The sequence below is a fragment of the Tasmannia lanceolata genome, unplaced genomic scaffold (genome assembly GCF_043159265.1).
Source record: "Tasmannia lanceolata isolate RefF3 unplaced genomic scaffold, GAP_Taslan_0.1 ptg000005l, whole genome shotgun sequence".
Lineage (NCBI taxonomy): Eukaryota > Viridiplantae > Streptophyta > Magnoliopsida > Canellales > Winteraceae > Tasmannia > Tasmannia lanceolata.
Genome location: NW_027518682.1, coordinates 15,771,998 through 15,785,720, shown reverse-complemented (window position 1 = coordinate 15,785,720; position 13,723 = coordinate 15,771,998). Strand labels below are relative to the sequence as shown.

General features: G+C 36.6%; 1 protein-coding gene across 2 annotated transcripts in view; it reads left to right on the top strand.

The window, feature by feature from the left end:
* LOC143877682 (nicotinate phosphoribosyltransferase 2-like) overlaps positions 1 to 8,767 on the top strand; it is a 28,534-nt gene extending 19,767 nt beyond the window's left edge. The window contains exons 10-15 of one of the 2 annotated variants that reach the window (XM_077379873.1): positions 2,476 to 2,650; positions 4,957 to 5,091; positions 5,180 to 5,278; positions 6,716 to 6,824; positions 8,336 to 8,448; positions 8,548 to 8,767. In XM_077379873.1, the coding sequence (XP_077235988.1) occupies positions 2,476 to 2,650; positions 4,957 to 5,091; positions 5,180 to 5,278; positions 6,716 to 6,824; positions 8,336 to 8,448; positions 8,548 to 8,625 (709 nt within the window). In that variant the 3' untranslated portion in view covers positions 8,626 to 8,767. The remainder of the gene's footprint in view (positions 1 to 2,475; positions 2,651 to 4,956; positions 5,092 to 5,179; positions 5,279 to 6,715; positions 6,825 to 8,335; positions 8,449 to 8,547) is intronic. The other variant, XR_013250722.1, reaches the window with a different exon arrangement.
* Positions 8,768 to 13,723: the final 4,956 nt, after the last annotated feature.

Sequence of the window (13,723 nt, the reverse complement as noted above, 5' to 3'; positions counted from 1 at the left end):
TTTTAGACTCTTTTAGTCATGGTTTACTATTCATGTGACACTATTCACCTGGATGTTTTAGTGTTTTATTTCTGTAGGTTTTTGTGGTGGAATTTCGAGAGTAAGGGTTTTATGTTAAAGGTGGCCTGCATGTCTTAAGTTTGAGTGGTAGGAAAGTCTCATAAATCACAAGCATAGGTCTATGTATAGTAAAATGCCTTAGGTGCATCATTTTTACGATGATGATATGATGAATGAAAGGAAACCCCTTTTGCCTTGTGCAACTATGGATTTTGAATCCTCTTCAATCACGGTGTGACTCCTAGATCAAACATAGTGGTGTGATAACCTAGGTTACCTAGCAACTATTTCTCTCATTCTCATTTTTTTTAACAGCATATTTATCTCATTCTCATCTGCACTATTCCGTTTTTATGATTCTAAAGGTCTTGTAGGTTGATTTTAATTTCGATCATACTAAAGATTAGGAATACATCTTTGAACTCCTAAATTGATTCAATTTGAGGGAGTTTGTCCTCCATCGTAATTAGAGCACATTGTTGAACTTCAATCTTCTTGTTTCCTCTATGAATCTGTATATTTTTTTTCTTTTTGATTAGCAGAAGATTTCATTAGAAGAAATCAAAGACCAAGATGGTCGATACAAGCAACAGAAAAAGATAACATTCAATGTAAACGTAGCAAATCTTTGATTCACCTATCGGCGTCTCTATTAGCCGACCTCCTTACATCTCAACTCAACTCAACAAAGCCTTTGTCCCAAACTAGTTGGGGTTGGCTAAAATGAATCTTTAGAAAAATTTCATGAAGAAGGTGAAAGGAATCTACCCGGCTCTAGTTGGGTTCTTCTATGTGGATCATTTTCTTCCATTCTATCCTATCCAAGGTCATGTTCTCTGTTATGTTCCTAGCTATCAAGTCTTTCCTCACTATTTCTACCCAAGTTGTTTTCGGTCTGCCCCTACCTCTTTTTACTCTATCAATTTGGCACAAGTCGTCTCTTCTCACCGGAGCATCCAAAGGCCTACGTTGGATATGTCCAAACCATCTTAAGCGGTGCTCTCTCATCTTCTCCTCAATTGGTGCCACCCCCACCTTTTTACGAATGTCTTCATTTTTAATTCTCTCTAACCTTGTGTGACCGCACATCCATCTAAGCATTCGCATCTCCGCTACACTCATCTTATGCACATGCTGCTTCTTGGTGGCCTAACATTCTGAGCCGTACAACATGGTTGGCCTCACAGCTCTCTTATAAAACTTTCTCTTCAACTTGGTATGGATTTTATAGTCGCACAGAACTCTCGAGGCAAACTTCCACTTCAACCAACCTGCTCTTATTCTATGGAAATAAGAGCCGACCTCCTTACATGCTGGAAGGAAATATTTGATTCACCCACCCTATCTTGGATCTCATCGAAAACAGTAGCAAATCTCCACGGGTAAGGATGGGAACCTCGTAGCCATTGTATCACGTTGAGAGAATCCCCTTCCAGCACAAGTCTATCCATGTCTACATTGAGAGAATCCCTTCCACCACTAGTTTATACACAAATCTCTATGGATCTCTATAAAATTTGAGATTTTTTTGTTCTTGCGATATGGGACTGTTTAAATGTTTCTTTTAGTGTCTGTTCTCTTTGAATAAACTCTCCATTTAGTGCATTGGATTTATTTTTTCAAAAAATACAAACAGATCTGCCCACTGTATCTAATTCAAAATTCCTGGGTAGTTTAAACTGTCATAAAAATGATATCAACAACCCCCCCCCCCCCCCCCCCCCCAACCCACGCACGCACGCACACACACGCCCACAAAAAAAACACAGTACTAATCAGTGCTGTTATCAACTTTCTCTACGATTTCCCTTGGATCCCATCTAGTTAAACAAATCAGTCCGTATTCTTGTTTTCAAATCCCCTTCTTTAGACCCATCAATATTGATATTATTATAAGTTTGCTTGTTTTTGTATTTAGATAGTCTGTCTTTTAATTGCTTAAGAAGTTAAAGATGAGTTTTGGGAACTATTCATAAGCGATATTAGATGAAGTTTCTATTTTTTTAATATATTGGAATTTAAGAAAATGTGAAAGCTTTTTTTACTTCTCTTGGAATAAGAAAATTTGCTTTTGGAGGTTATTTCTTTGAGAAACCCTTTCAGACAAGTGAGTGAAATAATATATTAAGTGTTCATGAAATATCAAAATTTAGCGTTGTTAACATTCTAGAATTTTTAAAATTTCAACTTAGAATGGTGAAAAGTGAGTAGAATTTGTTTTTCTTGTTTTCTTTTCCGGGGATGGAGGGAGTTAGATAATTCGTTGGGGTCATTATCACATCATGCTAATATATTGTCTCAGTAACATTTTATATCATGTATCTGAATTGGTAGCTGAGGGAATTTCTACTTTAGTATTCATATGATTGCAATAAATTTCTTTGCATTGGTGAGTTTAAATAACTTAATGCGCAGGTATAAAGCAGTTGGCATTAGGTTGGACTCCGGTGACCTGGCATACTTATCTATTGAGGCTCGAAAGTTCTTTTGTGCAATTGAAAAGGAATTTGGAGTGACAAGCTTTGGCCAAATGGCCATTACTGCTAGTAATGATCTCAATGAGGAAACTTTGGATGCTTTGAACAAACAGGTAGCCATTTAAAAAGAAAAGATGTTGTGGAAGATACTTCAAGTTTTGAACCAAAGTATATATTGAAATCTTTCTTTGTTTGACATGATAGCTGAAAAATGTTTTGAGAACTCCAAACTGAAGAATTGAGGCTATCAAAACCCAAAAACTAGAGGCATTAGGAATCCTAATATCACTTGGCAATCCCATCTATAGTCCAATTACTTCATGACGCGTGGTTTCTTACGTCATCTCTGACTTGATTTACCACCATGTATATCCATGACTTTTATCTAATATTTTATTAATTATATAATGAAATAGTTGAATAAGGGAATGAAAGTTCAATATTATTAATTTAAATTAGTTAAAAATGTTAAATGTTGTTTAACATTTTAGTATAGTATCTTTCCAAAATAAATTTTAGATTGTCTGCCTGATTAATTACTTATGTAAAAGCCATTCAAAAAAAAACTTTTATAGAAGGTTTCAGTTTAAAATCGCAAAATATTTGGTCCTCATGTGTGATAATTAAAGATTTTTAGGACCCACTTTTGTCTCCTTTTTTACCTTCTCTCTTTTGTCTGCCTGATTAATTACTTATGTAGAAGCTTTCAGTTTAAAATACCAAAATATTAGATCCTCCTGTGTACAACCAGATGGAGAATCAAAGCTTTTTAGGACCCACTTTTTTCTCCTTTTTGACCTTCTCCCTTTTCGTCATTGTTCCTAATGGGGGTAAATATGGAGCTGATTTGAGCCAATCCATGCAAGAATTGCACAAACAAGTGAAATTGAGTGTATTCTAACCAATCTTAGAAACAAGCAATTAAGTCAAAAAACACATGAACATCGAGAAATAAATAAAGTTTTAATGGCATTGATGGGAACCATCTCTAGTGTAAAAGAGGTCTTTCTTTTTTAAGAGTGTCAATTAAGTCTTTTAAGTTATATGGCGGTAGTAGAGTCTTTTCCCACCTAAATCACTTATGTTCCTTAAGTTAGTAGTGTTTTAAATAGGCCCCACATTTATTACAAAAATTTAAGTTGTAAGGGTAATTCAGCCGTTGTATTGTTATTTCACGTTAGTTATTAAGTGACCAGAAGGACCCACATGGCATTTTTTTATGAAGTGAAAGATGCCCACATGGCATCAAGTATTCAAGTGACAAGATGTCACTTAACGGACCAAAGGTGGCCCACTTTGCACTTGCAAAAAGATGAATAAGAGTCCATGTTTTAGTCTGATAAGAGTCCAGGTTTAATCTAATAATATTCCATATTTTAGTCTAGTAAGAGTCCATAAGTCAGTCCAAGATTAGCCTAGTCCAATTGGCAACCTATGAGAAGGTTTTATGCTTTAAAGTTGGAGTAGAAGTAGACTTCTATGGGCTCCCATCCACAATTTCGTGGGATTGCTTTTGTCTATAAATTATAAGGCCTATAAGCCCTTTTTTTATCTTTAAAAAAAAAAAAAAAAAAAAGGCCTATGGCACTTTATGTGATGATTCGATTGAATGAATGAAAATTGGACTTTCCATCCTGCATCAATTTGGTATCTGAGTTACAGTACCTAGCATCTTCTCTTTCCTTCCTGCATCAATTTCGTATAAGAGCTACAATACCTAGTGTCATAGGCCTATGGCCCTTTATGTGCTAATAAATATTTGATAATATTTGCAGCGATCTCCCAGTCCTAAAAAGCAATAGATGAGATTAAAATGGCTTGGGACCAGGTATAGTGATAGTAGATGGGTACTGTTAGTTCTGACATATATTGTCATAGGCCACGTAGAAAACTATTTCCATCTAAAGCTTTTTTCACACTAGTGATATCTACACAGTCATACTAATACCATCCAATCACTGAAGGAGATGAAACATGGAGTAACCACCATGTCTTTGTGCTTCTTATGTGCCTCCTACAAAATCATTTCATAATTTCTGAAACAATTTCATGACTCTATTTCAGAAAATTCCTTGCTCAGAAAATTTCTTTCTTCTCAGAAAATTCCTTATAAAATTAAGATAAAGTTGCAATTTATCTTTTTGGCTGAACAGAGCAGCTCAACCTGTGAACAACAGTTCTTGTAAAGAATGTTCTCACTTGAAATATTTTAAAAGCATGCATGATTGAATGTTCTCGTTTAAAATATTTTAAAAGCAGACATTTTTTTAATGGTATTTTAAAAGCAAACATGATTTCCTTTCTCTATACTTGGCTACTTAGGTTCTCACTGTTTCAATATCTGATACTCAAATGCTAAAAGCTCATATTTCAGCTTTTCTTGACTCAATTATATTGGATGGCTTTATTTTCTATGCAGGGACATGAGGTAGATGCATTTGGTATTGGCACCTATCTCGTTACATGCTATTCTCAAGCAGCTCTTGGTTGTGTCTTCAAACTAGTCGAGATAAATAATCAGCCTCGCATCAAGCTCTCTGAAGATGTTTCCAAGGTTAGATCATGCTGACAAGCAATCTTATTAACATTCTTTTCCTTTCTTCTTTTTTATTTTCTAGAGGTTCATTGTTTTCTTGTTCTAGGTCTCGATACCATGTAAAAAACGGTGTTACAGACTATATGGGAGAGAAGGCTACCCTTTGGTTGACATAATGACTGGAGAAAATGAACCACCTCCGAAGGTATTTCCATCAAACTTGCATGTTTTCACTAAGCTTTGTCTGTAGGTTTTTAAGTTAAAAGAAACTTCTAATAGACATTTATTCCATCTATTATCTTGCTTTGAAGCAATATTGGTCTTAATTAGAAGATGATCAATTGGATAATTTATGGAGCCTAGCACGCCAAATCATCATTAATCAAAGTATTAAAAACAAAGGAAAATGCTAAAAAGAAAGTCACTTTTATGCTTCTTAAAAGAAACTTATTGGACCCCACTTCTGCCTTGTTTAATGTTCGGATCCATTGACCGGGATGACAATCATAGGGCCAGCCAAATGGCATTGAGATCACCCTAATCGGATGTTCCTACGCCTTGATCCAATAAGCATCGATCAAGCCTCATTTAGGGTTCCGCCAAGAACAGATAAACTGTTGATTTTTGCAGTCCTTTGTCTTACACTTGGTATGTCCATTTAGGATGGGACCAAGACCATATGAGTTGCTTTGTGATGCTCTCTATAAGATAACAGTCTTGATCTCACATACACACTCATATTCCCCCTTGTAGGACCCAAAAATTTTCTTTTATCATATTGATCTTAAAAGATCCCACATTTATTCTTTTCTCCACTATTATTTGTATAAGCACTTTCTTATTTGCTAACATTATAAGATTGAGTGTATTCAAATCTGATTAAGGACATTTTAGTATCAAAAGTGGTTTTGTACACTTGTTCTTCATTTTGACATCGTATGCTCATAGAAGCACGAAGTGGGTGCGGCAGCAGGGAAGCATGGGGGTCTAGCAGAGTTTAAGGTTGGGAGCGCACCGTGGGAGCGTTAATGTAATATTTTCATCACATGTCTTTCAAAATTCAAGTACATAAAAATAATAATTTTAAACTATCTTCATATAAATCTTTCAAAATTTAAGTACATCAAAAGTAGTAATTTCTAACCGTCTTCATTTTCATGCCTTCTTTCCTCATGCCTTCTAAAGATTTGCATACGTGCTTGCTCCAATGAAGTACTTTGAACAATTGGAGGAGTGTGATGCAAGTAAGTTGGTGAGGGGATTACTAATGGAGTAATAGGAGCAGGTTGGGAGCGCCATTGGAGTTGTTTCCATTTCTTCGGGATCGCGCTCCCTGGAAGCTCCTTCCTAAGGAGTGCCGAATCGAAGTTCCGAGTCAGGAGCGGCGCCTCGAGGGAAGATTCCTGCTTCTAAGAGTCTGCTTAATGAAACCATGACAGCAAAGGAAATGAGTTGGGTAGAGATTGGCATTGTTCGTCTATTAACTATTTTTCTCTCTTGTATAAACATTTAATGAGTGGTTCTTCTCTATTCAGGTCTACTAGTGGGTTATATAAACAATAAAAGGCATCATGCAATGTGTGCAGAAATAGTACCTGCATTATTTTTCACATAGATTTTTGTTCTTTTTTCAAATATATAGGTAGCAGAACGCATTCTATGCCGTCACCCTTTCAATGAATCCAAGAGAGCTTATGTTGTGCCACAGCGCGTTGAGGAGCTTCTGAATTGCTACTGGCATGGAAATTCAGGTTTAGACCTTTTTCTAGAGTTCATTCTTGAGTGGCTTTTTTTTAGACCTGGCACTTATTTTCTGCAGAAAATGCAAAAGTGGGAGCACAGTGGGGGGGAAAATGTAAATTTCTCATAATAAAATGTTAAATTTGCATTATTTCCATTTGTCTTTTTTATCTCTTTTTAAGTAAAGAAGAAAGGCCACTCTAATGGGTCCAAATATTTGGTTTGAAATCCAATCTCTCAATGAGTTTTAGGGAGTTCTAATTAAGATAATTTTTTTTCTTGTGCTGCCTAATTTTTGAAATCCAATTAACATAGTTTTAGGGAGTCCTAAACTGAAATAGGATGGAAGAAAAAAAGACATGAACACCAAGTATCAATTGGGAAAAGTATCCATCTTCTTTCTTGACTTCATTTTTGGAAGTTTTATACATATATGAGAGTTTTTATGTGGTATCTATATGCACGCATATTTTTGAAAAGACAGTGGTGTCCACTATATATGATCCAAGCCATTCATTTGTTGGGGCCCCACGTAAATAGACCACGCCCCGAAAATCACCTCCATAGGATGATCCTAAACCTCCGATGTGCCGTCACTCTACAGATTGGAGAGTTAGGATCATCCTATGGTGGTGATTTGCGGGGACGGCCTATTTACATTGGGGCCAAACAAATGAATGGTTTGGATCATTCGATGGAATGAACCCAGCTGTAATTTTTTAATAGTGCGTGCATATACGTGCTGAAACCTTATAAAAACAATAAATACATACATACATATGCGTGTGTGTGTGTGTGTGTGTGTGTGTGAACAAACTGACAGCCTGGATTGGCATATACATCATATTTTGTTTGATGTTAAATCAACGACATTGCTTCTTGATGTTCTAAACCCTTTAAATTCCAGAAGAAACAATCATTAGCTTTCATGTTCCTTCACCTATATTCTCCGAAAAGTAAAGTGAATTCCATGGAAATATCGGCATGTAGTCTACATCTGCTGTATACATGTTTTATGTTTCTATCTACCCAGTGGAGCTTCTTATGTGATTTCTACTGTCACTGAACCTACATGAAAAACTAAAGAACCTCCCAAAGCAAACACAATAAAATCCCATTATATTTCCCTCTGATGTCCACACTTGTGACAGTAGGAGAGCTTTGTAACTTTATTTCTTTTAATTCCTGTAGTTCATTCAAGATATTCTGAGTTTGGAGTTTGCCAAGTCAGGTCATAGATGCTATCTCGAACAGTGTAAATCTGTTTTTTCAGTTTGCCAAAATACTGATGTCAAGAAGCTTTGGCCTTTGCTAGAGCATGCTGTCGAGCTAAATAGTTATCAGACTTCTTTTTTTTTTTTTTTTTTTGGCATAGGGTATCCCCTACCCCATTTTAGGGCAGGACCAATCCCTACGGATGGTTCCCAGATTTATGTATGTAAAAAATGTTGGGCAGATACAAATTTGCAGTTTAGAAAACATTTATCTTTGAATTTCTTAACTTATCTTTTACTGCTTGAAGATAAAGCAAAAGAAGCACTACCACCATTGAAGAAGATCAGAGATCGTTGCATTCAACAGATTGATCAAATGCGGCCTGATCACATGAGGAGGTTAAATCCAACACCTTACAAGGTAGATCTATCTTCTTTACCTTTATCTTTCTTTCTTTTTTGCTTAGAAAAATCTCTCTCAACTTCCTACACTCAAAAAATGTATTCCATTCCTGAGCAGGTGAGTGTAAGCGCTAAGCTGTATGACTTCATACACTTCTTATGGCTGAATGAAGCGCCTGTTGGAGAGTTGCAGTAACAGTATAAAGAGTAATGCAAGGAGAGCAATGATCTCAGTTAAATGAGAGAGCATTTGGAGAAGGTTGGGATCTGAATTTATATCTTGGATGGAAAATGTATTCGAATCTGTACTTAATAACTTATTTTTCCTTTCCGATGCATACTTTTTATTTGAGGTTGCATGTAATTTGGGAGATGCTCATGAGTCAGCTTACAACAGCCACTAAAATGCATTAAATGAATAAGACAAAATCTGCTAAAAAGTGAGCCTGTGTGGCTGTTCTCTCCTGCAAAAGTGAGCCGCAAAATGTGTCCTGCGAAACTGCCTAGTAAATCCCCATAACATATATGATGATATATAGATTTGCCCAATTTAATCTTTTGTTATTGCAAAGGATTTAATGGTCATAGGGAAATTTACATTTATAAGGTATATTTAATAGCTATTGAGAAACTTACATTTATAAGATATATAAGTGCCACTGATTTTTGCACGACAATGTTTTGATGATGGGGCAAACTCACCTTGTTTTACACTTTTTAATTGGCTGCTGAGGGCTCTGTGGGAATTGTAATAGCCTTTGGCAGCTGGTTAAAGAATGTAAAACAAGGTGAGTTCATCCCATCCTCAAAAGATAGTCGTAAGGATATCAGTAGCCTATTTAATAGTTATAATTAAATTTGCTAGGGACCATCACAGAAGGCATTTTAGGGGACGGTTGTGGCATGAGAGTGCAGCCACATAGGCTCATTTTTATCCAAACATGTGTAAAATTCCTTTCCCAATGCACTTTAGGGCACTCGTTGACAAAACCCTACATTTAGAAGGTATCTGAGGGCTTTTTGGGAATTGTAATAGCCTTTGAGGACCGGTTAAAGAATGTAAAATAAGGTGAGTTCGCTCCATCATCAAAAGATGGTGGTGAGGATATCAGTAGCCTGTAGAATAGTTAAAAATAAATTTACATTTAGAAGGTATCTGAGAGCTTTTTGTGAAGTGTAATAGCCTTTGACGGCTGGTTAAAGAATGTAAAACAAGGTGAGTTCGTCCTAACAAGGTGAGTTCGTCCCATCATCGAAAGATGGTGGTGAGGAACTGAGGATATCAGTAGCCTATTTATATTTAATAGCTATAAATAAATGAGAAAACGGTTCCTACACATATGTGTAGATAAGTTATCTACACACTAGCTTAAAATACAGTGGGGGCCACATTATTTGGGTGATCCAAACCATTCATTTTTAAGGTCCTCACATAGATAGGGTAGGGTGTCCATAAAAAATCAGATCCATAGGATCATCCTAACCATTCGAACTATGGAGGCAAAAAATGGACTAATTTGTGAAGGTTTAAAGACATCCATTTTACCTCCACAAATCGTAGGGTTGAGATGATCCTATGAATCTGATTTTTTGTAGACACCCTATCTATGTGATGGCCTTTAAAATGGATGGCTTGGATCACCCAAACAATATGGCCCCCCACTGTATTTTAAGCTAGTGTGTAGAGAAGACACATGTGTAGGAACCGTTTTTGCTAAATAAATTTACATTTAGAAGATATTTTATAGCTATAAGTTACAATGCTTTGAATAACGTGGGGGGTTATCATGGACACCCAAGTTTTCCCACTACAAACTATAGATAGTCCCCCCAAAGCGCCATGAGAGAGTGATGCGACTTTAGCTTAGAAAAATAAAATTCCGAACATAGAAACAAATACAAACTATTGAGTGGGAAAGAAATCTGCACTCCTTTATTTTGATAGATTGATAATGGCACACTTTGTTCATATCTTTTCCTAATCTTCAATCTCTATACAGAATACTCGTACAAATCTTGATTCCATCCATGCAGCAACACCTACCACCTGTTGAAACTTACAAATAAAAAGATCTAATCAATGCAATGGCTTTTTGCATCTTCTCTGGGTCCACTTAAATGGGTCGTTCAGATCTTGCTGTATGTCATGTGGGGGCGAGATTAGATGGGCCACCACTAGACCATATGTGGGTCCCAATGCAGATAGTGATTCGAACATCCTGACTGGAAATTAGTTTTTTTTTTTTCCTTTTTTATGATTTCTCCCCGAGAATGTTGTATTTTGTGTTTGGAGGCTATTACCAAGAAATTACAATTATCAATAGACAATTCGTGGCCGGCCATTAGATCCAAAAAAAAACTCCTATTTCATATTTGTCTATATAGTCTCATATGTGTACAAAAAATGAATCAAGTTGAGTTCCGATGAGGGATTTGCTTGGCAATTTTGCAGAAAGCCATTTCGCGGCTCACTTTTGAAGCCATATAGGCTCTCGTTTTAGAAGATTTTGTCTTATTCATTTAATTCGACCGAGGTGACAAGTGACTGTTGTCACCTGCAAAAGTGAGCTGCAAAATGGATTTGGCTCACTTTTGCAAGAGATGACAGCCACATAGGCTCACTTTTGAGCAGATTCTGTCTTCATTTAATTTGTCTGGAGTGGGAGTGGTTGTCGTCACCTGCCGCAAAATGGCTTTCCGCGAAATTGCCTAGCAAATCCCTAATAATAGCTAGTGTTTTTATCTAATCAAGATATCAACTAGACACACAAACATTATTCGAGTAAGAAAATATGTGCTTTTATGACTAAACTTTGGTGATGAAATGGTAGGGACAGCTTAAAATTTTAGCTATTTAATAGCCATAAAGAATTTAATAGCTATAGAGAAATTTAGATATATAAGATAATCAATAGTTAAATGAAACTTTAAATTTAGGGAAATGATATCAGCACTCCAATGTTATAATAACATGCGAGAAGTATGTTGTCGTTTAGTATTTAAAAAGATTGAAAGAGCTTTTTGAGAACTGTAATATACCTCAGCCTTTAAGTACTAAAAGATGCTTTCGCGCATCTTATTAAAACGTTGGAGTGTGGGTGTGAATTATCCTAGTGAATAAATCATTGCCCTTTAAATAATCTCAAATCCCAATAAATCATTGCCCTTTAATAATTGAATAAAACTTTACATTTAATAATGTTTTAAAGAACCTGTAGGACCACCCAAGTTTTCCTATTAAATAGAGTATATAGAAGTATATGTACACCTCCTATCTTCATGAGAATCTCCTAAATTATCAATACAATACATTTCTATCATTCTATTACTATCCTCTCTCTACTTTATGACCTCATTATCCCTTTGATTGATCCAAACCGTCCATTTGATTTGCCTTACGTTGGACCTATATTAGTCTAAAAATTAGGCTTTTTAGACAGTCCCAATATTCAATAGTATGTGCTTTTGGTCATTGATCATCAACATTTAAGGGAAAGTGATATATTCGGCCATTTTTTCCCTGGGCCAGCCCCTTACACTCACAATTGGGTTGCCCAAGTGAGAAGAAGGGGCCAATATATTATTTCCCCATTTAAGGCGCTAAAATACATATGGAGATGATTTTTTCAATCCCCCCCTCAAATGTGAAATGTGGACAGCTTTAATGCTTCTTGACGTTAAATCATGTTAACAGAGGGGCGCATCCGTCCTACAGCGGGGGTGAAAAAATATCACCCAATACATATTGGATTGTCTAATTAGCCTGATTTTTAGACTATTTGAGATCCAATCCGTAGACACAAGTATCCCACTGTTGCAAACCCAAATTAGTCTTTAATGCAATTATTATGGTTGTCCAATGGAATTTAGGGTGTGTTTGACTGGCTATAAAGTGGTGGAAAGTGATGGGAAGGAAAACCCCCGACTTTGCTTTGTTGGGTGCCCACAAAAAGGCTTTCGAGAGTAGAAAGAGCTTTCCATCTGAAAAGAAATCACCAATTTTTCATCGTAAAGTTTTCTAACATCTAAGCACTTACGCTCTGTTCACTTGCGTTCCCGGGAAAGCAAATCCCTGGAAACACTCCTTTTCTTGACAAGACCTTGAAAGACATAATTCTGGTGTTCACTTGCTTTCCTGAGAAAATAACAAGCATGGGTGGAATATGTCAAATAATGACATGGAATTGCCAAAAATGACGTCTCTTTTCTCACTAGTGTGGGAAACCAAATCCCATTATTTTGGTCGGATTTGCTTTCCCGAGAAAACTAGTGATAAAAGGTGGGCAAGCAGTTTCTCGGGAAACATTTTCCTGCATAGATCCTGCGCACGTGAACAGGCGCGGGAAACCTTTTCCTACACAGTTTTCCTGGATTTCTTTTCCTAATGCCACGTCAGAATCCCGGAAAACCTTTTCTTTTCCTTTCCCGGGAAAACAAGTGAACAGAGCCTTAGGGTATTGATACACATGTGCCCATTGCTTTTATTTTATCTTTGGCCATCGCCCCATTTCTAGATCACTGATTACGTATATAGGTGAGGTTGATTATTTTTTTGGCCATTAAACTCTCTATGTAGGCCCCACAAGTGTACGTCATTACTATATACAGGCTCATTGGTATTTGGGTGTTTGTCTTCTATACCTCATTTTTTTTTTTTTTGATTGGCAAGCTGAGGTTAGGCATGACCCTCACCAGATATTTTAAAAATGGAGAAAAGAGTTAGGAAAGGGGGGCAAGGTCAGCACAAACACATAAGAAGTAACATCAGAGGAAAACAAAGAGCTAGCCTGAGAGGAAAGTTACAGACGAAGGTACTGAGTTCCTTTTCCATCTTCATCAATAATGTTGGTAAGCTCGTAAGTGGATCCTGAACAGGGCCCCACTAGCACCTCATTAGTATATCATCGATTGCTATACATGTGGGGTCTATAATTTTTCTGGCCATTAGACCCTCTATATAGGCCCCACTAGTAAATAGCTCTATAATATAAATGAACCATATTGATTTTTAGCCATTAGGCCCTCCATCTTAGCTCTACTAGTAAATGAGTGATTAGTATAGATGTGGGTCTTTCACTTTTTCTTACCATTTGGTTATATGCATGGCCCGCTAGTTTATAGCTCATTAATATTAGGAGTGCACCTTGGTCAATTTTGGGGAATTCCGTTACCATAAAATTGCGGGGTTTAGGTTGATTCCAATTCAATTTTTAGCAAAGGCTCAACTTGACCCCACCCTGGTTGTACTCTTAATTAATACTAGCAAAAAACCCTATGCGATGCACGGGCCGAGA